This window comes from Anguilla anguilla, chromosome 18, assembly GCF_013347855.1.
Source record: "Anguilla anguilla isolate fAngAng1 chromosome 18, fAngAng1.pri, whole genome shotgun sequence".
Classification (NCBI taxonomy): Eukaryota; Metazoa; Chordata; class Actinopteri; order Anguilliformes; family Anguillidae; genus Anguilla; species Anguilla anguilla.
Genome location: NC_049218.1, coordinates 20,609,444 through 20,632,569, shown reverse-complemented (window position 1 = coordinate 20,632,569; position 23,126 = coordinate 20,609,444). Strand labels below are relative to the sequence as shown.

The 23,126-nt window shown below is 40.2% G+C and overlaps 1 protein-coding gene across 2 annotated transcripts in view; it reads left to right on the top strand.

The window, feature by feature from the left end:
* The window catches only part of grid1a (glutamate receptor, ionotropic, delta 1a), a 266,451-nt gene that overhangs the window by 221,515 nt on the left and 21,810 nt on the right, over positions 1-23,126 (top strand). For both annotated transcript variants that reach the window (XM_035401218.1, XM_035401219.1), the window contains exons 6-9: positions 5,860-6,033; positions 9,832-9,993; positions 11,471-11,590; positions 21,927-22,028. In XM_035401218.1, the coding sequence (XP_035257109.1) occupies positions 5,860-6,033; positions 9,832-9,993; positions 11,471-11,590; positions 21,927-22,028 (558 nt within the window). The remainder of the gene's footprint in view (positions 1-5,859; positions 6,034-9,831; positions 9,994-11,470; positions 11,591-21,926; positions 22,029-23,126) is intronic.

Genomic DNA, 23,126 nt, shown 5'->3' with positions numbered 1-23,126 from the left:
ATGCTATGGTTTTATTACTGCCTCTGCACCTTTCACAGCATCCATCTTGTTTTCTTCATCTGCCTGTCTGCTGGCTGACTGGCCTCGAGAGCAGTCCCAGGTCCAGATTGCCCAACACACGTGATCTTGCTCTGAAATAAGAAACATTCGCATTGACTCCGGTTGGTTTGTGGGTCTCCATAAATCACTTGATGTTTTGACTCCTATGGAGATGTACACCCTGTAGGCGTGCCTCAGGACCACTTTAATGAAAGCGTCTTACATCATATTCCGCTCATTAAATGCACACAGAAATGAAAGGAATGAAATGGCGGGCTAATGACTCAGGTGTGCCAAAATATGACAAGTCGTGATGAACGACACACAAAAGGGCAATTCAGCCTCTTTCATTTGGGTTTTCTGAAATGTATGCAGAACAGAAATGTGTCTCGTCCTGAGCTGTGGAGAGAAACTCAATATGCTTTCCCGCTGAATTTTTCCCATCAGAAGATTGATTTTCCTGTCACCAAATTAGCATTTTTTTTTTGTTGTTTGTTTGAATGCTCTGCATCTGGGATTATTACTGATACTACATTCACTCACTGTTAGGATGTGCGTGTGAAACAGACGATAAGTAAAAGGCTTTGGATCAGAATGTATGAGATTACGGTGGTCAGAATTTTTTTATATGAGATGACTATTTAAAGTCTTTAATGGGATTCATTCGAAAGAGTTGAACAGGAAGCGCCATCTCTGTACCTAGCTCTATGTGTTGTTAGATTGAACATGTCATGCAGAGCTATCTAACAAGGCCCTGGGACAATAATGACTACAGTCATTTATTTAACATTTCCAAATGATTACTGACCTGACCTAGGAAGAATGTATTTTTATTATTCTTTGCTCAGCAGAATGCCGAATGCAGCTGCATGTATACGCCTGTGTGTGTGTGTGTGTGTGCGTGCGTCTGCGTGTGTGTGTGTGTGTGTGTGTGTGTTTGTCTATATGTTTGTGTGTGTGTGTGTGTGTGTGTGGAGAGAGAATAATCACTAGCACTTATGCAGTGTATCCTTAAAGGGCCCTGTGCCTTTTTATTTGAATGATTGGGCACCATTATTTCAATGTTCATTCCTAATTGCCATACAGCAGCCAACTGTGTTCGGTTTACAGACTGACAAGGCTGATTTTGAACTAACAGACTTCCATTTAGTTGATTACTCAGATATGCTCTTATTTATACAGTAAAAAGAATGGCCTTATGGTAACATCTTATTAGATATTCAGTCATCACCTGAAATGCCTCCTCTCTGGCCTAGTTCTCTCAGTCTGTTTAATGCCATTGCTTTGCCGCATGCAAACATTCCACTTCCCAATTAGAGAGGGATGGCCTAAAGTCATTAGGTCTGATGGCAGAAGACTTTGGATCTGAGTTAATGGTTTGTTAATGTCCCCTCTCTTTTAATATTGAACAAGTTTCAGGATATTGTCAGCTTCATGGCACTTATGAATGAGCAGAGACGTTGAGAGATAGGTATGTCAGGGCAACACAGCATGGACAAAGAGATTTTAAAAGAGTACTATGTTTGCACAGTTTTATTGTGTGTAGTTATATGTTTGCCCGTGTACTGTAGTTACAGTATATGGTGTTGCACTGTCAAGTTGTGCAGTTCTGTGAACTTGAAAGAGGAAGTGGGAATTATTTGTTGGTATGGCTGTATTATTATTATTATTATTATTATTATTATTATTATTATTATTATTAATAATAATTACAGCATGGAATGTTTATTTATAGTACATCAAAAGTATTATAGGACATAAATACAAAAAGGAAAAAAAGTGCAAGAAAATCATTCATGCAAAAAATAAATATTCAAATTCTTGACACTGAATATTTTAGTATTAAAGCAAAACAGAAGACACAACACTAGGCATAAAATCTAAATAATTTTCTAGCCTGGCATAGCGAGTCTGTTGTTTTGTTCCTGAGGCAAAGTGATCAGACAGAAGGTAAAATTGAAATCAGCTATAACTGGTGGCAAAACACAACAAGTTCAGCTCTGTATTCTCAGGTTAAGTTGAGTATCACTGAGAGTGCATTCCGGCGATATTACCAGACAGATATAATAATGTGGGTCTTACACTAGTACAGATCTTCGAGTAGGATTTAAATAAGGCCAGGTTACACGTGAAAGCAGTAGCTTCTGTAATGACAAAACAAAACAAACAAACAAACAAAAAAATGCTGTTTACAAAATTAGAAGTGTTGCCAAAGTTCCCACTGGACCTCATCAAGTATCGAGGGAATCTCATCTAGCCAACCATCCAGAGCCATGCCTTTCACTTCTGACAAGATAAATATGTCCCATCCTTCATCAGAGCCTTTAGCCGTGCATATTTCACACAGCTGGGGATCGAGGGAAGTAGAAGGATCTTGGTAAGGGGTGCTGTGCCATGCGATGAAGCACGTGGTGTGTGGGGATTTAAATCTCTGGGAATTACTGCCCCTGTCCCCGCTAGGTGTCCCCCAAGTTTGTTGTGATTGCGGCCGGGCTGGATGCCGGTGGACGGGGAGGATCCATCTACTCTGGCCCGACTTCTGCTCCGAGCCTGACGCGCAGGGGCGGGGGGATGGCGGGGGGGGTTGGGGGGGGGTGGAAAGGAGGGAGGTCTCATTCCGCAGTAATAAAAATCGGCTTGGCCAGTCCGCCCTGCTGTCAGCTGCAACAGTGACGGGAAACGTAATCAGCTGATGCATTTAAGTTAGGAGAGGGTGAGGTCAGCCTGCATGCGCTCCGATGAAGCCGTAATTGGACCCGGGTGCGTTTGACGGGACGGCTGAATATTTGTTGTGGCAGGAATTTGCTAATGTCCATGTCTGTCATGTTTATAGACAGAGAAATGTCTGCATGGCAATGCAGATAGACTTATTTATTTAAATATTTTCTTATTTTTAACAAACGAGAGGTCTACTCTGGTTGTAAAGGCACCCGTGATGCACATTTAAATTTGCATCATTCATTTAAATCTGTTTAAATCAACAATTTAAATCTGTATCTAACATTTCTTATGTGCATATAAACATTTAAATATATGTTGAATAACTAGTTTAAATTTTCAGCACACAATCCTCTATTTGCATGAGAGTATTTACCTTAGGGAGATACTCATAGCATCAGTTCTAGTTGTATGGTCTGCCAAAAGTACTCCAGTTTATCGTTATCCAAAGGGGACCACTATGCATCTACTGACCAAATGGAAGTCTGTTGTGGATACAATGGAACACAAACGCAGCAGCCCATCCAAGTCAAATGTTTATTTAAGAAATAACAGCTGAAATATCACTGAAATGTTTTTGGAACACACTAGACTAAACTTCAATATGTTCTCGAGACACAGAAGAGGTTATACTCTACCCTGTAGCTGTATCATGTCTAAAATTGAGCTGCGCATTCTTCCTTTTAAATCAGCACTGTTATCCAAGGTTCCCATTTGGGTAGGGCAGCAGAGAGAAAGTTTCCTGATGATAATGGATGAGCTTACTCTACAGCATAAACATGGTCATCAAGCTTAGTTTTCCTCTGCCCAATTTATATTTTTTCATTTACATTTTCGGAGTAAATGCTAACCTTTGAAGTGTAATTTGCGCAACATTTGTGAAAGATGATTAATTTTACATCACTGGTGTTCTTGATTAAATGACTGTCTTTACAGGTTCTGGGAAATTCTAGTGTTTTCTGGATGAGTATGAATGGATATCGCTGGATTTGGTCATTTTAAATATAAAGGAATATCTGACACCCATGTTTGTGTAGGCAGTAGACATATTCCTCACGGAACATCCCCATTTATGGGCAGCATCTCATATCTTGGATAGATTTGTCATTCAGCTGAGGCGCAGAAATTCAGCCGTCTTCGAGATCTGAAAGCCATGATGTCGAGATAAGAGCTTACTCATCTGAAACAAGTCTTGGATCAAAGTTTCAGTAAGCACATAAGCATCCGCCTCAACTTCTGAATCACAGGCTAAGGAGAAAAGTAACTATGCACAAGGCAGAACAATGATGCTTCTTTGAAATTCTGGTTCGTCGATTGTGCAGTGGCAATCCAATACCCAGAGCCCCTGTATATAGCATTCAAAGCTTGCAATTGAGGACTTAAATCCTTAAAAAATGAAAAGACATTTTGAGATAAAATATTGTGATGGCTTGCTCAGGCAGGTGTTCAAATCTGATACAGTGTCTCAGTTGGTACACCTGTTTGAGTGATAAGGCATCTATATTTCTTTCCATTTTGATTTAATTATTTCCAGGAGATTCATCCAGTTTCCATTGATCTTCACTGGATGAGAGATGAAAATTGCTCCACTTCAGTAATTTAAAAAAATAATGCCCTACGTGGGCCTACAGCTTGCTCTCCAGTCAGAATCAGCATGAGTCTGCTAAAGGCTCTGATGTCCAGTAATACCATGCAGTTAGGCATATGCATCAGTACTCAGATGATTTTGAAGAAGATGCAGCATTTTCTAATTTTACTGACTTTTCTAAAGGAGAGTTCCTTTCTGAAGCGCTGGACGGGCAGGTTGTCAGGGATTACAAAATGGCCCCGGGGTAAGTGAGAGGGGTGTGGCAGCAGATGGTGTCCCAAATATGACAGATGAGCAGGGCGAGGGGAAAGCTTATCTGTGACAACGCAGAGTCATTGTTTTATTCATTGATTTGTTGCTTGAGAACTCTCACTCGTATTAAAAATTGAAAGGTTCTGTAAATATCAGTGCAGGAGGTCCACTGAAGCATAGCGCTTTGAAGATGGATATTGGGGAGCTAGAGTCACAGTGAGGTGTCCATGTTTCAAAACCTCCTTAATTAGACAAACTTCACCAAGAATTCCAGAAGTTGTTAGTACTTTTTTTGTTGAGCTGACATAAATATAGGCAATTTAGGTGTAATCAGTTTAGAAAGGAGAGCAGTAGGAGTTCACCTGATAAAAAAGGAGTTTACACGATCGCCTTATAATGTCAGCCTAAAAACAAGTCACCAGCAATCCCTTGAGAAAGTCTTTGCTGAAACATTTGGTTTTGTGCTGCCCTTGTGATTGATGATGCTATATGATTTTTCCGACACATTTGTTTGTATTTTTGTGGTGTTGCCCATCTGTTTTCTTCACCAAAGTCATTGCCCTTCTGTAAACTGCTGTGCAAAATATTGACAATTTTTAAATTCCATATATTTGAATATACAGTACTATGTATATATTTCAGACCTGGGTCAAATACATATTTGTTTTGGATTCAAATACTTTTCTGTGTTCTATTGATCTTGCCTGGTGCAATTGAGCCTGCCAATATAACCAGAAGGTGGGGTTTGAGAGTATTTCATTGGTTCTAATACACCAGACAAGATCAGTAAAGCATAGTAAGGTCTTTGAATCCAAAACAAATACGTATTTGTCCCAGGTCTGAAATATATACATAGTACTGTATATTCAAATATATGGAATTAAAAATTGTCAATATTTTGCACAGCAGTGACAAATATTGCAGAAAAACATATTGCAGCCCATGTGGCCATATATTGTGAAGTGCTGCTGTTTGTTCCTAATGTATTTAATTTCAATATGTTTTAAGTATATTCCATCTTTCTAAGGGTGAAAGCAGCCTATATGTAACCCACAGCAAGGCAAACACACACACACACACATACACACACACACACATTTTGTATGTTGGAGTATGTAACTATATTTCAGTATTCCTTAGTACTAACATTTTAAATATTTAAGACCCAGGCATGGGGAGCACTAGCAGATGATGCCTCGCCCATCCCCTGCCCAGCCTGCACATATTGGGTGATGCTGACCCGTGTGGATTTCTCTCCACAGGAGATCAGCGACGCAGAGATCCTGGAGCTGGCCCACAGTGCTCTGGGGCGGATGACGGTCATTCGGCAGATCTTCCCCTTGTGGAGGGACAGCAATGTGCGCTGCATGAGGAACAACCACCGCATCTCCTCCTTACTCTGTGACCCTCAGGAGGGCTACCTGCAGTCCCTGGAGGTCAGTCAAACAGGGCTGAGTCTGAATGCAGCTGCTCACTATTTCACACTGTCTTCATCATCATCATCATCATCATCAAACAATGTTGTTATAATCATAATCTTCATCTTCATCATCATCATCATCATCCCATGCTGCCATAATTATCATCATCATCATCACACACTGTCACCATCATCATCATCGTCATTGTTGTCATCATCACTCTCCTGAATGATGTGTGTGTGTGTCCTGCTTTACTGGGTGTGTGTACATGCATGTGTGTGTGTGTGTGTGTGTGTGGGAGCAGCCATTATGTTTCCAGTACTTTGCCCTTTTGCAACCAAATGATTCAGGCAATATGATGAATCAGGGTGTGTCAGTTCACTCTGCACTTACAGTAGAACAAGCAATAGTGTGTTTAAATTTATCAAGAACAATTACAGGAAAAGATGTACTAAATGAAAATAATTTATTTTGCTTTCATGAAGTGCTCTAATGGTTGATTAAAAATGATTATGATTGACATGACTCACATGTACTTCAGAGTATATCTCAATGGGCCCAACCTTTAAGGTCTCACTCTCAGTCAGCAAACACCAAGAGCAAGAACTTGAACATGTGAAAAAAGGGGCATCCAAATTAGCTGTCATATTTTAGTGAAGCTAGTGCACCGATATCTGCATTTAATTTGCTCGCTAACTAACATAGAAAGCCAATGATGGCTGACGACTGATTCCTTTCTTTAGCAGACAAACAGCACAGTGCATCTTTAATGGCTATCGATCATGATCTGTTGAGGTAATGGGCATCTGTAAAGGGCTGCAGTGAAGACGCGATGAAGGAGTCGTGAACAGCTCTGGGATAATTACCAATGAGGACATCATCAGACTGAGTGAATAACTCATAACTGAAGAATCTGCACCTATTTAGTTGATGAAAGAACATATGGTTGCAGTTTCAACATCGGAACAGCTGTGACAAATAATGAGTGTTCATTTCGGCACAATCTATATCAATTTCTGCATCTCGACATATTCAATAAATCAGATTTTATATTTGAAAGCTAACCTCCCCCCTCCCCCTCAAATGATACCTGAGACACATGCAAAATATGTCATAAGCATAGGCATATGCTTCCACTGCTAAAATGTAAAAAAAAAAAAAAAAACTAACCACATTTGTACTAACCCTGACTTTCTGTAGGACCTGGTGAGTCTCCACCTTCATGACTTTTCCATAGGCCATCTAGAACTGGGTGTGGTGCACGTATGTGAAGATGGAGGCTTGAATGTGCCACTTTCTTCTCTAGTCAGGTCTGTTAACACATAATGAGTGAAGGGGCTTTGTGCTCCACACATGTAATAGCCCACATATACTGTACATCCGCCTGTCTGATCCAGCACATTCATTCAGATGATATACTGTACAGTCGGGCCTGCGTATTAGAGGGGCAGGAAGATGGATGTGATCGGCTGTTCCTTCTGTGTGGGATCCCATCACGCGACTTCACGCATCAGGGCCAAGAGCCGGCTTTAAACGCTCTAATATGGCTTTGCATAATTTCTGTGATTGTTGGATATAAAAAAAGATGGAAAACAAAGTTCACATTTAAGCTTCTTTGCTTGGCAATCAAAAAATGTAAGCGGGTTTGTAGTCATAACTTCATATACAGGTAAAAATAAAGGAATACATTTGAGGATTTGTCTATCCTAGGAATGGATATGGAGGCGTGTTATCTTTTCTAGATCTGATTCATTTGACTTCTGCTCTTGATGAACTTATCAATGAATAATTCCCCTGTTTGAATAATTTTACTTAGAGGAAACAAAAACATGCATGCACACAGCCGTCCAGAAATGTTCTACCCCTGGCTTTTAAACAAAGAGAAACCTTTGGCACCCTGAGAGAGATCGCAGGTCTATTTATGTAACAAGCACCATTAAAAGAGCTGTGTAATCCATGTCAAATATGACTCTTTGTTAAGATACCTATTTTTGCTACACATGGGCGTCAGACACTCCCTGTATATACCTTGGTAGTTTATGCACAGCTTGTAGCATCTGTGTGTATTTTGTATGCACTTTGACTCCGACTGCAGCCTGCACCACTGCCATCACCAAGGTGCTACATCGACCAGTGACATCCACGCTGTTGATCAATGAAATTTTCAGCAGACAGGAACTGAATACAGATTTTGTAATGAAAGGAAGCCAGACAGTAAATGGGGTCAGCCAATGTACTAGACTGGAACAGACACCCATACCCCCTCCCCCATTCTTATCTCTGACAGAGAAACACAGATTTTTCCTTCTGTCTTCACATAAATCTATTACTCACCCAAATGTGTTTGTTACTTAGTACCGACTGTGAATTAAACAACATAGACTTTTCTGTCTGTTAAATGGTCTAATGTAGCTGTCACTGCTCAGTATAAGGGAAAATATATCTCTCTTTGTGCTTTGATGGCATTTGTCATAATAATGTGGAATGCATCGTTCCCACAGGTTGCTGTTCATGCATGGGGAAATATGGTTTAAGTATAGGCCTGGTAGAATACCATCATGGAAGATTCTCATCGTTTGGTGATATCCATGGGTCAATAGACTTAAGGCAATCATGGAATGCAAATGAATTGCAACCAAGTACTAAATATTACAACTATATTTAAGATTTTGTTAATTTGTCTAATTATTTTTTTTAAGAAGGGATGTAATTCCTGCACGGTTCGCCTGGAATGTGTCCGCAAATTAAAGCCAAGAGCCTGCATTTTAACCTCATATTCATTGTTGATTTCTAAACCCAATGTGCTGGAATACAGAGCCAAAACAACAAAAAAATTGTGTTACTGTCAAAATACGTATGGACTGCATTGTATATTCCACCATATGCTGTTTCTCTTTCATTAATGAATGCTGATGTCCCCACCGGCATCACATGAGTCACTGCAGTTTAAGCTTTGTGTTTGCTTGATGGGTGTCACATATCGTGTGGCAGGCTTTAGGCTTGGTGTCCACTGTTCATCCATCCATTACATGATTCCAGATTCCAGCCCTGGAGGCCCTCAGTGCCTGCAGGTTTAACTCCAGTCCTGCAGGGCCACAGTGTCTCTGTCTTTTGTGGTTGCCTTTCAATCAGCAGTCAGTTCAGGCCTTGGAAACAAAGTGTGAGGACTCCTTAGCCAATCAGTAACTTAAATGAATCAATAATGTGCTACAACACAAAACCAGCAGACACTGTGTCCCTGCAGGACTGGAGTCTGACACCCCTGTCTCAAAATGTGAGAACCTAGCTACTGTGCCAACTCATTCCAGACTTGAATGGCATGCTTGCAATCAGCAGATTTCCCAAAATTAGTTATAGATTAAGTTGGTTTAATGTTGTGACACGGTGTTGCTGCTCTTTTGTGGGATGAGTACAGGAAACAAGATGATCAGAGCTGGAACAGCAGTTGCCGAAGAAAGAAGGGCTCAGAAAGAAAGTCACGATGTCTCTTTCAGGATCCACAGATCTACTCCCAAGAGAAGTGTCTCTTTATAAAGGCCTGGAAACTGAGCCTTTATATAGACCCACTGATGAGGCAGCAGTTAGCTGCGGCTGCCATGATTCACAATAAACTGGAGCTGCCACCCTGGTTTTGAGTAGGTTTGACTCTATCCATTGTCCTGGAACCCTGTTAAGCAGGTGTGGTGCTGAATGGACAGCGCCCTGTTAGGTAAAGGAACAGCCCTCTATTCTCCTGTTCTTCCCCCATTACGCCTTACCATTCAGTTTTGATTTTGTGAAGGTGAATGCTCCTGTGTTTCCAACTGCCTCCAGGTATCCAACCTGTACCTGTACGACAGCGTGCTGATGCTGGCCAACGCCTTCTACAGGAAGCTGGAGGACAGGAAGTGGCACAGCATGGCCAGTCTGAACTGCATGAGGAAGTCCACCAAGCCTTGGAATGGGGGGTGGTCCATGCTGGACACCATCCAGAAGGTAGGACATTCAGGGATGGATGGAATATAATGGTTAGGGAAAGGGAAGTATAATGGTTAGTGATATGTCTCTGCTTTTGTCTCAGTGGTTGCAGGTTTGATACCCAAGGAGGCATTGCTGTTGTCCCCTTTGGCTTGTGATATTCTTAAAGAATACATGATTAAGACATACAATACTGACCCAATACGACATTTACATGTAACAGAATGAAATAGCCCACTCAGCAAATGGTGCTCAGGTTTAGAATGGCATAGTGACAAACTCTGTAAGAGCACGGAAATGCACATTGTGGCACTGCTGACTGTGGCAGGGAATCCCACAGGGTGAGGTGTAATTGGCTACAGTGCTGCCTATGGGGGAGTGTCCAGTTGGCAAATTTACTCCACTGACTGGTCAGGCACCTGCAGTCAGCTCAGTCAGCTGCATAGCCTTCGGACTCTAGGTGTAGCAGCTTGGCTGGTGGAGAAGAGAAGCTGACTCCATGTATTTTTGAGCTCTTGAAGACTTAGAAAATGTGTTGTGGGGAGGGGAAAGGTTCACTGACTGGCTGCTCCGTACTGTGGAGAGACATGGGTGTGACTCTGGAAAGGAACATGGAAATCACAACAAAGTATAAATGAAGTAAGACATCAAAGCGGAAATGACATCTATTACCTCCCTCTGAAGAGCTGTTTTGCATTTTTAATATTTTCTGTAGCTTGCAAAAAAATTTAAATGACATGGATGGAATTCATTACTGCTATGAATAACTGTCTGTGCAATGCTATATTAATACAAAAAGCTAAGTATAATTGGCTAGACCAGCCAATCCTAGGTCCTCAAGCTTAAGAATTATTTTGCATTTTAAATTTAGAGGACTTTATTCAGTTGCAATCCATTATTTGCATAGAAATGAACCACTCTATGAGTTGCTTTTTTTTAAGGATAGGTTGTCATACCAAAATGGCAGCAATATGTGTACACACAGGTAATAATTTAACTTGCTTTCCGGTGATGTGTACACAACACAGCATAACAGATAATGAACCGATTTGCACTATTTTTCATATAGATGTGCCTTTGTCCATAAAGGAAGGAAACCGTATAATATAATGTTTTCAGGCTTATCTGAAGCAGAGAATGGCAGCTTTCCCAAACGAAAATCTTACTCTTAGTTTCTCTTTCTAAAACTAACAAAAAAGATTTGTGTTTCATGGTGACCGTGGGCTCTTGTGGGATGCTGTTTTAAAGTTCACTCAGCAACCGTTTGTGTAAAGTTGATTCCTTGTGGGCATGCAAGCAGTGCCTTCCTAAACAACTCTGAGCCATTTCTGCATCCAGGTCCACATGGACGGCTTGCTTATTTATTTACCATTTCAGTACAAGTGGTGCTTGAAACTTATCGCATGAGGACACTGAGATGTATGTGCCTTGTCCTGGTGGTGGGTACTGGTAGCTCTGTTATGACATGGAAAACCACATGATGACACGCCCACAGGGTCGGATCACCGGGCTGACCGGGATGATGGATTTCCGTGACGACGGCGCCAATCCTCACGTGCAGTTTGAGATCCTGGGGACCAGTTTCAGTGAGACTTTTGGAAAGGATGTCAAGCGGGTTAGTACAGTTGCATTGTGATTGTATGTATGTGTATGTGTATGTGTGTGTGTGTGTTTGAGAGAGAGAGAGAGCGAGAGAGAGAAGATGCGGTCATGCTTGTGTGTATATATTCTCATGTTTTCTAGTCAATGACATGATGGGAAATAATGAAATGTACATGCATGCTTAGTGGTACAATGGCTGCTGAGTAGTAATGAATATTTAATCACCAGGCATCCTAAGTTGAATTATGAACCTGATTTATCATAATATTTCCATTAAGATCTGCCGGTCTATGTCATTTTGCACCACACAGAAGAAAATACTGGCCTGTTCAAATGGGTTGCACACATTTAAATCCCTGGATGGGAACGACAGCTAATGGCATGTTAAACACGTTGAGTTGTTGTTCACTTTATTAGTGCGCCTGCTACTGCTGCTGTCAAATTGTATGTTATTGAAGAAATGAAAAGAGAAAACTTCAGTCTGCCCTACCACATTCAGTCTGCCCTACCAGATGTGAATGCCCATGACGACAGACACAGGCTGTTCGGGTCATTAGGTTTTTTTTTTTTTTTTTTTGCACCAGCTTATCTGCGCAAATGTGATATAGCAGAGTAGTTTTCGGATCTTGATCTCCGGAGTGTTGACTGCTCTGACCTGTCTCTGTATCTTTTCTTCCTCCTCTGTTCTCTCCATCTCAGTCTTCACTCTCTTTTATTCATTTCTGTCTGCTCAATAGCCCTCCGTGTCAGACATTATACATAACAAAGACTGAAATGCTGTTTGCAGCTTTCCTCGCACAGACCACACTAAGCATCTCCTCCCTCCATTAAACTCCTCCACTCGTACTGTTCGCGAAAAAAGCAATACTTACCACGAACCGATTAACTTGAGTTTACCGTTAATTTGATTCTTAGTAGTGTGTAGGATCCGTGCAGCTCTGAAGTGCCGTGTCTGCACAACTCAACAGCATGAACGCGTAAATAATTAATCACTCATGCTGCCGGCAGCCCTGGTAGAAACTGCGGGCTAGACCGACTGGCTTTGACATCTTTAGTGTACCGCCACGGAACTTCCCATATCGTGGCGCAGCAGCCACGCAGGGGTTAAGGAGCTGCCTCGTTTATCTCGCGGCCCCTGTATAAAAATAAACCGTTTGTTCCGTGAATTATTCTCTCGCGAAATAAACCATTTAGTATTCAAGAGGACTGCGCATTTTTAACGCGGCGTCCGCTTGAAGAGGAGAAGAGAACAGCACCGCGCGTTTTTAAAACTGTTTGTTTCGGCGATTTACCCCAGGGACACTGGGGTAACAGCGAAGCTGTTTAACGCAGATGCAGCCTCTCCTCCGGCTGAGCGTAAGGGAAGTGACACTGCGCCAGCCAGAGACACGTAGACAAGACACAACATGCTAAGAATGGCAGAGGCTTCTTGCTGCCGATTAAATATCTGATGGCAAGCGGGAGGCTAATCTGGCTCTGTCTGACAGCACGATAAAGCCAGTGGCTTGTGGGAATGTCAGTGTGACAGACAGCTGCTGGGCGGAGTCTCCTTTACTCTATTAAGGGAGATAGGGTTCCTGCAGAGAGTGATTCAGAAGAAGGTGGCTGTTTATCTGAAACCTTTGAGCCCAGAAAGGCCCTGTTTGAGCCCCCTGTGCTACTTGGCCTTCACTGTTACGCAGACACAGGTAGTACCCCTGCTCAGGTACCTAGCTGGAGGGAAAGAGAGGGATGCTGAGCCTGGCATCAGTGTTATAACATCTGGATGTGTCAGTCCGCGCATGCCCTCAGAACCATTACATATTATGTGATGTCAATAACATTGTTGAAAAAATGGTCAGTGGGAGCACAGAACAATACTGCTATCCATTGACTGAAATCATGTGACAATCATTCCTTTTTTAAATAATGACCAGAGCAGCAATAAACACCTTAATGGTGTATTTGCTCACATGTGGAAAGATTTGCATTTTCAGTTATTTGTGAGTATATAGCGTAGTTACATTATAGCTATTATTTAATGAATCGTCATTCTAAGTGTTATAGAATGTTCTCGACAAAAAAACAACGTTTTAGTTTTTAGTTTTGTTTAGGGAATTCAAATAACAATGACACATTACTTGTTCATCATGGCAGTTCTTTCTGACATACATTGACATCTTAGTCAGATCTGAAGAGAAAATAGTCCTTGGATTACTGACAGGACATGTGACATTCAGATTTCCTTTGACCGACTCGCAGCTGAACAAATCTACCCATCGGAATGGTATTAGAACACGGAAACTATATGACTGCACTGCTGTGCATGTACCTTCATACACATGATGAATCATTCTCTGATGCTGTGATTCCATTATGCTTTTATTCTATAACTCACTCTCTCTGTTTGAACAGACATTATTATTATTATTATTATCAACATCACAATCATGATCATAATCATAATAACAATGGAATCTAGAGTTATTAATCTGTTAAGGATATAATTTGTAGCTGCATATTTGTTGCTAGCAGCTTGTAGCACATGCACAAAAAACACAAGAGAATAAGAAAGAAGTCATAGACATTATCACCTGTTTTCTACCTCAACTTTACTATTAGTTGTAGAAAAGAGCAAAAATATTACACAAAGATGATGTGCTGTGTGCCCAAGGATTACAGCTGCAAGTCTAAGAAAAGCACCTGAACTTTGTGTACAAAATAATTAGTGTCATTAGTGTCACAAAGGCATTTAAAGTTTAGCTGGTAAGAACTAATGCTAATTAGAGTCACTGGGAGCCAAGTACTATTGAGGGTACTTTTGTTTTTGCTGCTGCAAAGATGGAAGTTTCACTTGAGGATTTTTTATTATTATTTTCCTCCCCCTAAGGAAAATTTTAGTTTTAATTTCCTTCACTTTGCATGCTGCAAACAGTCAACACAGCTCTTTCTGTGACTTTCTGGTTACCAGACATCTGTAATTTATTGTATACAATTTCACAGTGTAAGCTCCAGGGACTTCTGGAGAATTATTTGCAGCAGAAACATGATCTTCTTTTAACTTGATTGAGTCACTGGTGGAACTCCTTAACTGAAACATTTACAGCATATTCATGTAATTAAAAATGAATGCAATAATAATAATAATAATAATAACAATCATAATAATAATGAGATGACTATATGTGTATTGAATTCCAGCAAATATGTTTTTAAAAAAAATTAAAATAAATCAATGACTTTGCACAGATAATGTATACATTTGCATAAAAATTATTTTCTTCCAGAAGTTGACCAGTTGTATCTGGAAGATATTCAGAAGATGAGAATCTAATGTTAAAAGAAGTGAGCACTGAATGAAAAAATGAAACGGAGGTAATTTGTTGCACACAATAAAATACTCGTTTTATTGCATTTCTTGACACATCGACCTCAGCTGTTTACCAACCATCAACGTCTCATTGCCTTTTTTCAGACCTCTGTACTTAAGTTCTCTCTCAGTAATCCAAGCAGTACACCTTTAGAATGGTGCATTTTGGGTGGAGTGTGGAGTGTGTTTGGAGGGAGCCTTACTCAACCCTTGTACTGATCCCACCGTGTGGCCAGGGGGTTTAATTACCCACCACAGTGCTTTCTGCACTGTGACCCCCATCTTGTATCTGTGGCCCTCTCTGCTTTTCCTGCCTGGGAGAAGTTGTGGTGTGCATAAAGAGGCTGGACTGTCTGCTCTCCTTGTTCTTTTTTCCTAAAAAAAACGTTGATATGTTTAATCAACAGTTCCACGTGGAGCTCTTTACATATTGAAAAATGTTATTGGTGAATCAGCGCTCATTATGTTCTAATATTGGCTGTCCAAAAAGGTTTCAGTAGCTTTCCTCATTAGTCTGTAGATGAGGATTCTGCCAGAAATGCAACAAATCATAAAACAAACCCCTTTCTGTTCTGCTCATTTCGGAAAATGTATTTGAAAACATGTATTGATCGTGTAAACAAGCCCGGGAGAATGCTGAGCCAGCATCCTGTGCAGATGGCTGCCGTTAGTCAGTGGCTTAACTTTGACCTGCAAATAAATGCCAGTGCTAATTTTTTTTCCATTTAAATTTTTCAACCTGTCACTTGCTAATCCTGTCAGACTATGTTTGTTTAAATTAAATTTACTTGCATTTATTTGTGAGTCATTTAAGTTTTTTATTCGGGCTTGTGTACCGTGTATTAAAATATATCTTTCATCTATTGCATTGTGGGAATACTTCTCCAAGAAAACTATCTACTGTAGCTACATAGTTGCCTCACAGTATGTGCTCTTTTGTCCTGCACTTTGTCTAGAGCATTCCTCTGAAAGGACAGCCGCTCATAAAGAAAATGGCATATGAAAAACAAGGAGTGGTATGATTTAGTGCCAATTGACTGTGCACTGTCCCTGTGGACAGCTGCTGTACTGAGTACTGAAGAGAGAGGGGCCCCTAATCCAGCTCTTACACTGTGTACTGGAAAGAGAGGGGCCCTAATCCAGCTCTTACACTGTGTACTGGAAAGAGAGGGGCCCTAATCCAGCTCTTACACTGTGTACTGGAAAGAGAGGGGCCCAAATCCAGCTCTTACACTGTGTACTGGAAAGAGAGGGGCCCTAATCCAACTCTTACACTGTGTACTGGAGGGAGAGAGAGGGAGGCCCCTAATCCAGCTCTTACACTGTGAAGAGAAAAACCGCTGGTCGTATCACTGTCCCCTCCCTGAAGGGTTCCTCCTCTTGATCACATTTATCCTCTACTTTGCCCCCTCAGTGGGGGAATGAGCTCCCCAATGCAGTCAGGACAGCAGAGCCACTGCCCATATTCTGCCACTGACTGGAAATGCACACATGTAAACTACACCTTGGCTCACCTAATGCTGAACTCGGAACATATAGAGTGGGTTTAATAGCCCTGCCTATACTAATGCTAAAACTACATCTAATACATGTGCTGTCTAATTATACTGCATTCTTTACTTAACTTTTTCACATACTGTGGCATCAAATTGTTTGTTGTAAAATAGATTTACTGCTACTATTGGTTCTGAAATTTGTAACCTGGCATCAGCAATATCAATTGCCTAAACCTGACTGTTTTAATTTATGTAAATCTCTCTGGATAAGAGTGGCTGAACTACTTGTACGCAAATGTAAGCATATGACAGGGGTAGATCTGAGTTCAGGTTGAAGAGCAGAAAGTGGGTGTTTGTGTTTCTGTGGTAATGAGTCATGGCTGTTTCCTTCTCTGCCTTACCGGCAGAGCTGTTTCTTGCTCACCAAGCAGAAGCCTGCACTAGAGAGACGTGAGACCCGTTTACTAATGTTTATACGATGCTAAATAAAAACCACCATTAATGTTCAACGCCTACCTGTTGCTCACCCGGACAATAAACTGCACTGTATCTGTGTAACCAGCAGGGGGAGGTACCCTTGCTACTGTGGTACCCTTGAGCAGACATTTTATCCAGAAAATATCCAGCTGTATGAAAGAGTAGTGAATTTAAGATGTCAAGTTCTTACATGTCCTGTTGCCTATACATGTCCACAGGATAGTTTACATGCCTGTGGAAAATGAGTTAAACACAAACATGCAAATAGCGCACGTTTTAAATATACATGACAATGGATTTAAAAATAACCCAGAATGTATAATTGCATAGTTATTAATACATCATCATTTTATGTTGAAAAGTCAAATGAAACAGACTTTTTTTATTTTTTACATTTTTTAATAAATAAATAAATAAATAAACCCAACTGATGTATTCTCAGGGCTGACAATGATGACTTTGGGGATGACATAAATATGTTACTTTGAAAGGAAAGCTTCTAGCTTTTATACCCTATAGGTTCTCTCCCAAAAGTCCTTAATCAGGACATTTCTTATAAAATTTAGTATTATTGATTTGATATTTGATGGTTTTCTGTCTCTGTATTAAAGTTTTATATATGTATTTCAACATTTGCATATTTTTCCTTGATTTAGCTATATTTGTGTAATTTGTGGTATGTGTTGGTTTTATTATGATATGCCTATATCCTCATTTAAAGGATCATAAAAAATATATACTTATGGAACAAAGGGTTTATGATTGCTTGTATTCATGATGATAGATTATATGTCTAGTCTGTATAATTATGATCCCTCAGCATAGACAGCCTTGCCTGACCCCACCTCTTCTCTGTTAACATGTGGCATGCCTTATGGTATATACATATGGAGGTATAAACATTTTATGAAATCTGCGCAAGCAAAGGTCCACACGAGATCAAAACATTGTTTAATAACAGTCCGTATCGAATTCCAGTGTGCAGATTCTGCTAGATTGTTCCAAGGATACAGATTCATTGGAATACATCCTACAAAAGGAGGCTGCTCAACTGAAGGCCAGAGAACTGCACTTAATATTTCATAAAGCTATCAGCCTTCAAAGTTCAGCGCTGTTCCCCTGATGAAATCTAGGGGTCTCAAAATAGCTTGTGGAGCTATTGTATAAGGTAGCTTTTCATGTTTGCCCTTTCTTTACTCACTGATGAGTTCGTGAATGAATGCTTTAGCACCAGGCGACACGAGATCGAACTGGTTATGCCGATTCCAAATGTTATTTCCGCTGAGAATGCTACATGGCAGGTGTTTAGAAATAATATTATTTATATTATTTTTTAATTTGTTTATCAAGAAATAAAGATAAATAAAATTGCCTGTGCATTATAACAGTGCCTACATTTCTACACAAGTAGATGGGATCAGGCAACAGGAAAAAGTGGTGTGTAATTTGTATACACACTAAATTCTGACCCAGGAGCATAACAGAAACATAACCTGCTGCCGCTTTAGAAACACATTTACAAAACGTTATATTATCCAGAACCAGGCAGAGGGATAATATAACAGTGGAGAACATTGCTGTTCATCTCAAAAGTGTTGTATCGCCAAGGCCTATTTATAATCAATATGTGAAATATCAATCTAGCAACAAAAAAAAAAAACAACTCTTTATTTTATTCTTAACAAAAGAAAGTACCACGAGGCAGATCTTTACACAGAGAGATCTGTAGCATTTTAAAGGAAGTCCAAAAAGAAAGGACATTTAAGGGGGCTTAGGTGAAAAGTTTAGTTATAATTGCTTATTTGAATAGCATCTGAATTTACAATATTGCACATATACCCTGACCTTCTTTTGCACTTAGCCCTGTCGCACTTAGCCCTGTAGAAATAATGTAACGTTTTGTTTTGGTCTTTGCAATAGAAATTTGCCATCAGAAGTAATTTTATCTCATGGAGGTCATGGGTCTCAGGAAATTAAGTGATGCCAAAAACATAGTGAACTTTTTTTTTTTTCTTTTTCAAACAAAAAGCATGAAATATGAGCTGGGGAAAAAAGTATTGAATAGTAGGAAAATGAAACCATTTCCATGAAAAGGAAAATGTACTGCTCTGTTGTGAAACTATTTAAAAACCTACAGGGGTTTGTGTGAGAGATAATAAAAAATGTTTTCAAGCAATTCATTATGGAGTGTGAATCTGGTCCCAACTGTTTGTATTTTTAAGGCAGAGTAAGTACATTAAATGGGATGCTGCTGGGATGCCCATCTACCACAAGCTTAGGCTGTCAGTAACACTCATCAGGCCCATAGATAGCAGGAATAGCAGGGAGCAGTTTGGTGGTCTGATCAGACATTATTGGAAGTCGTTTTTGGGTTATTGTTGTCTGCCATTGGATTTGAATGTGCTCAGATTGATTTTCATTGATTTATTCAATTTGAAGGGGAAAAAAATTGTGAATTTTGAGGTTCCTGACAACTGCATTTAAAGGGAGGAAGGATGTTCACAAAGTGCTTGCTTTGACATGTTTATTGTAAGAACATATTTTAATAGAACTATTGATTAGGTTTATGATTTTTTTAGTGTATCGCAAAAATCATTGTCTGACATTATTTGCGTATTAGCATTAACTGGTTTCTAAGCAGGTTTCTGATCATCTAAAATCTGTCAGTGAAAATTTAACACCTCGTTTTACTAACCCTGATTTTCATCCACCCAAAATGTAGTCATGAGACCTCTTAAACAAGTATTTGTTCCACTCTACTCTCGGTTAAAATTATGTTCTTTATTTTACAATAAATAGAACAGAGCTGTTTTTCTTCCTCTTTATGCGTGTTTTTCGCTAATAACTGAAAACTTTCTAAGTAGTAATGGCATTGCAATTATCTTTGATTTAACATCATCTCATTGTGAATAACCTGAAATTAATCAAAGGAAAATCATTCTAAATACATTTTAAAATTAAGTTCACATTGCCAATTCATATTGAGGACCTTATGTGCATTTAATCATTCTTACAAAAAAGAAAAGAAAAAGAACTCATTTGAATCCTATTACCTTAGTGATATTCATTATCATTTGTGCTTCAGTACTGCTGTTGAATTTTACTCTTGGGGGTTGCGATATGACAGAAATTAGTTTTCGGCAGAGAACCTTGCATAATGTATTGAACAGACAGTAAATGACAAAGTCAGACATGCTGTAATGTAACTTTCGAGTCATTTTAATTCAGAAAAAGCAGAAAGAGTAAATATCCCTTTGCTGATATGTTTAGGTGCAAATAAAACACCCAGCATCCCAGTTACACTGCACGGCTTGTATTGTGAATTGTGAAACATGTATAGAGATTCTACACCTTAGGATAAGATTAGCTCCAGACATGAAGTAATGGACTATATCATTTCATTTTAGCTGCAATCCTGTTGTATAAGACAAATTCAGGGACAAACTGTCGGCTAATGCAGCAGTTGTTATGCACGCCCTAATCTACATGTCAAATCATAAAAATGATATGATAAATGACTTTTTGTTTCATTGCGATGATTAATGTTTTTTTTTTTTTAAAACCAAACAGCTTTTGACTGCAAGAGAATTGTTGTTTGTCACAATTATAATCTTGGCAGGTCCTCATCGTCCTTGGTAGTTAAGTCAAAAGTCATGATGGTACAGATCTAAATGACATTTTTTATCATGTTTATATCACATATCATGAATTGCTTTATATTTCTATGCAGATTGACTGTATCTTTCGGTTTCTGTAGAATGCACGAGTGAAATGACTGAGCTGTTCCACTGTGACTGGCAGATTCATGGCTTACAGACACACAGGGGATCCCCAATGTCCAGCCAATATGGCTGCCTCTAATCATGTCAGTGGACCTGTGTTCAGCTCTGCAGTGTATTTCAGTGAGCCGATTGCGGGATAATGGTTGCTTGTCACTCGCTTTAAAAGAAGCATTATTCAGGTCTGGGATTTCTGAGGCATGCAAGCCAAATTAAAATTGTGTTTCTACAGGGCATTTTACCAAACATTTGTCACAATACGCTTCACAGCATACTCTGGCTTAGAAGCTCCAAAATTGCAAACCAAGGGCAAGAGAGGCAAGGAAAACTCCTGAGGTAGAAAATGAGAGGAAAATCTGGAAGGTCTTGATAAGTTCCCTTCCAATCCTGTTTACTCTGGATGTACACTAGGACCAAGATTGGGACCTGTGTGGCATTCAAATGAAACTAAAACCTGACTGTGCCAGTGGTGACTATGCGTTCCAACCGCTTATTCCAGACGTCAGTTTTACTTTTTTTTTTTACCCGTTTGGCCTTCAATACTAAGAAAGGAGGCAAGGAAAGGAAGCAAGGATGTGAAAATTAAGCAGTTTATCACTGCACAAGAGTGACACCTCTGGTTAAGCAGAAGTACTGCAGCTCTCCAGGGCAGTGCTTTTGCAGAATTGCAGGGTGAAACTAAACTCTGGCTAGCTTCCAATTCAACTTAAGGAGAACATGCATAGTAATGTCTGTTCTTTAGAAAATGTATGGAGATTTCAGAAACAGGACTTGCTGTACCTGTGAAGACGTCATCACAAATTGACGAGGAAAAAAAGAATTCAGAGAGGGGAACAGAATGAGAGATTGCTAGTGTGGTTTGGGAGCACTTATTACTGCAACATGTTGCAGTCTACTCAAAGCCAAGGAGCTCATCCTTTCCTTGTTACCATGGTGACCAGTGCATCTATCCGCACATTAGAGACCAACTTCTCAAAAAGCATGAACATCAAATGTGTTATTTGCACGTTTCACGTCACAAAAGATTAGTACTCACAGGAACCCTTTGAAGTCACCAAATTAATAATTGATTGTTGATACTGTTAATGATTTAAATGCCATTCATATATACATGCTTTTATTCCATCCTTGAAAGAAGCAAGGTATGAACAGCTTTGTAATGCTAACAGGTTTCTCTCTGTCTCCCCCCCCCCCCCCCTCTCTCTCTCTCTCTCTTCCTCTCTTCCTCTCTCTCTCTCTCATTCTCAGCTGGCCACATGGGACTCCAGTAGAGGCCTGAATGGGAGCCTGCAGGAGAGCCGAATAGAGAACGGGATGCAGGGAGTCACCATCAGGGTGGTGACTTTACTGGTAGGGGGGAGCCCTGGGGCGCCAGGCAAACGTGCAGACACACAGAGCAGCGACTGCGGACACGCCGCCTCAAATGATGGGGTATCACATGCAGTCAGCGCTTGCATTACTCACACTGTGTACGCCATTCACAAACAGGACAGAGCCATATCCATCAAGCAATCAGATTACAGCCAATAAACATGTAGGAACACCGCTAAATCTGAGATATGGATGCAGTACCACTCTCTATTTTGTGTAAATCGAAAGGCAAGGACAGGTGTTTACTGAACCACTGCCCTAGTCCTGCCTCCCACTGTGTTTTCATGCACTGTGTTTGCAGTACTAACATCATATTATTACCACCACATTATCCAGACCGAGATGCATGCATTTCTAAATGAACTTAACTTCCTTCTTGTGTTAAATTGAGAGGTGAGGGTCAGACAGATATTCTCTCCCTCGAGATGCACTCATTTCAGGCCATGCCGTTCAGTCTTCTCATTAGGACCTGTCTGGCTGGAGGTGCTGCATGTCCACCGCTGCCATGACTCTTTCCCATAAAGAGGCATTATGATTTCTCTCGGTACAATCAGACCTGTAATACCAGATTGATGTCTCATCGCCTCCCACACACGCCTCAGCTACAGGTCAACAGGATCGTTACGAAGCGCTTCGTCAACATTAGCTTTGTCAGTTGTGGAGATAACTTAAACTTGGGACTCTTCAAACAATCAGGAGTGGTCCTGAATCAGGACTTTAACTTTAGAGCGGGTTGCGTTTACACAGAGCCAAGTCCTCTGGCACAGATTCAATCAACATTTGTCCTTACAATTAAATGCATTTTGAAAGAATTGTGTTTTGCTTCCGAATTTCACGAGTTTATCAATTACCAAAATTAACTCACCAAACTCTGTTTGTGTTCAAGTCATGTGATCAGCACTGATGGTCAGAATTACCTTTTCCTCTTCATAGAATATTTCTGCAATGTATTTTATTTTATTTTTTTTACACTTGAACTTTGCTTAAGCTCTACTGTTTCTTTCACATGACAAGTAGTGCTTAAATGCATGGATTCTAATGTTCCTATACCTAACCAAACTGCTTATGCCCTTTAAC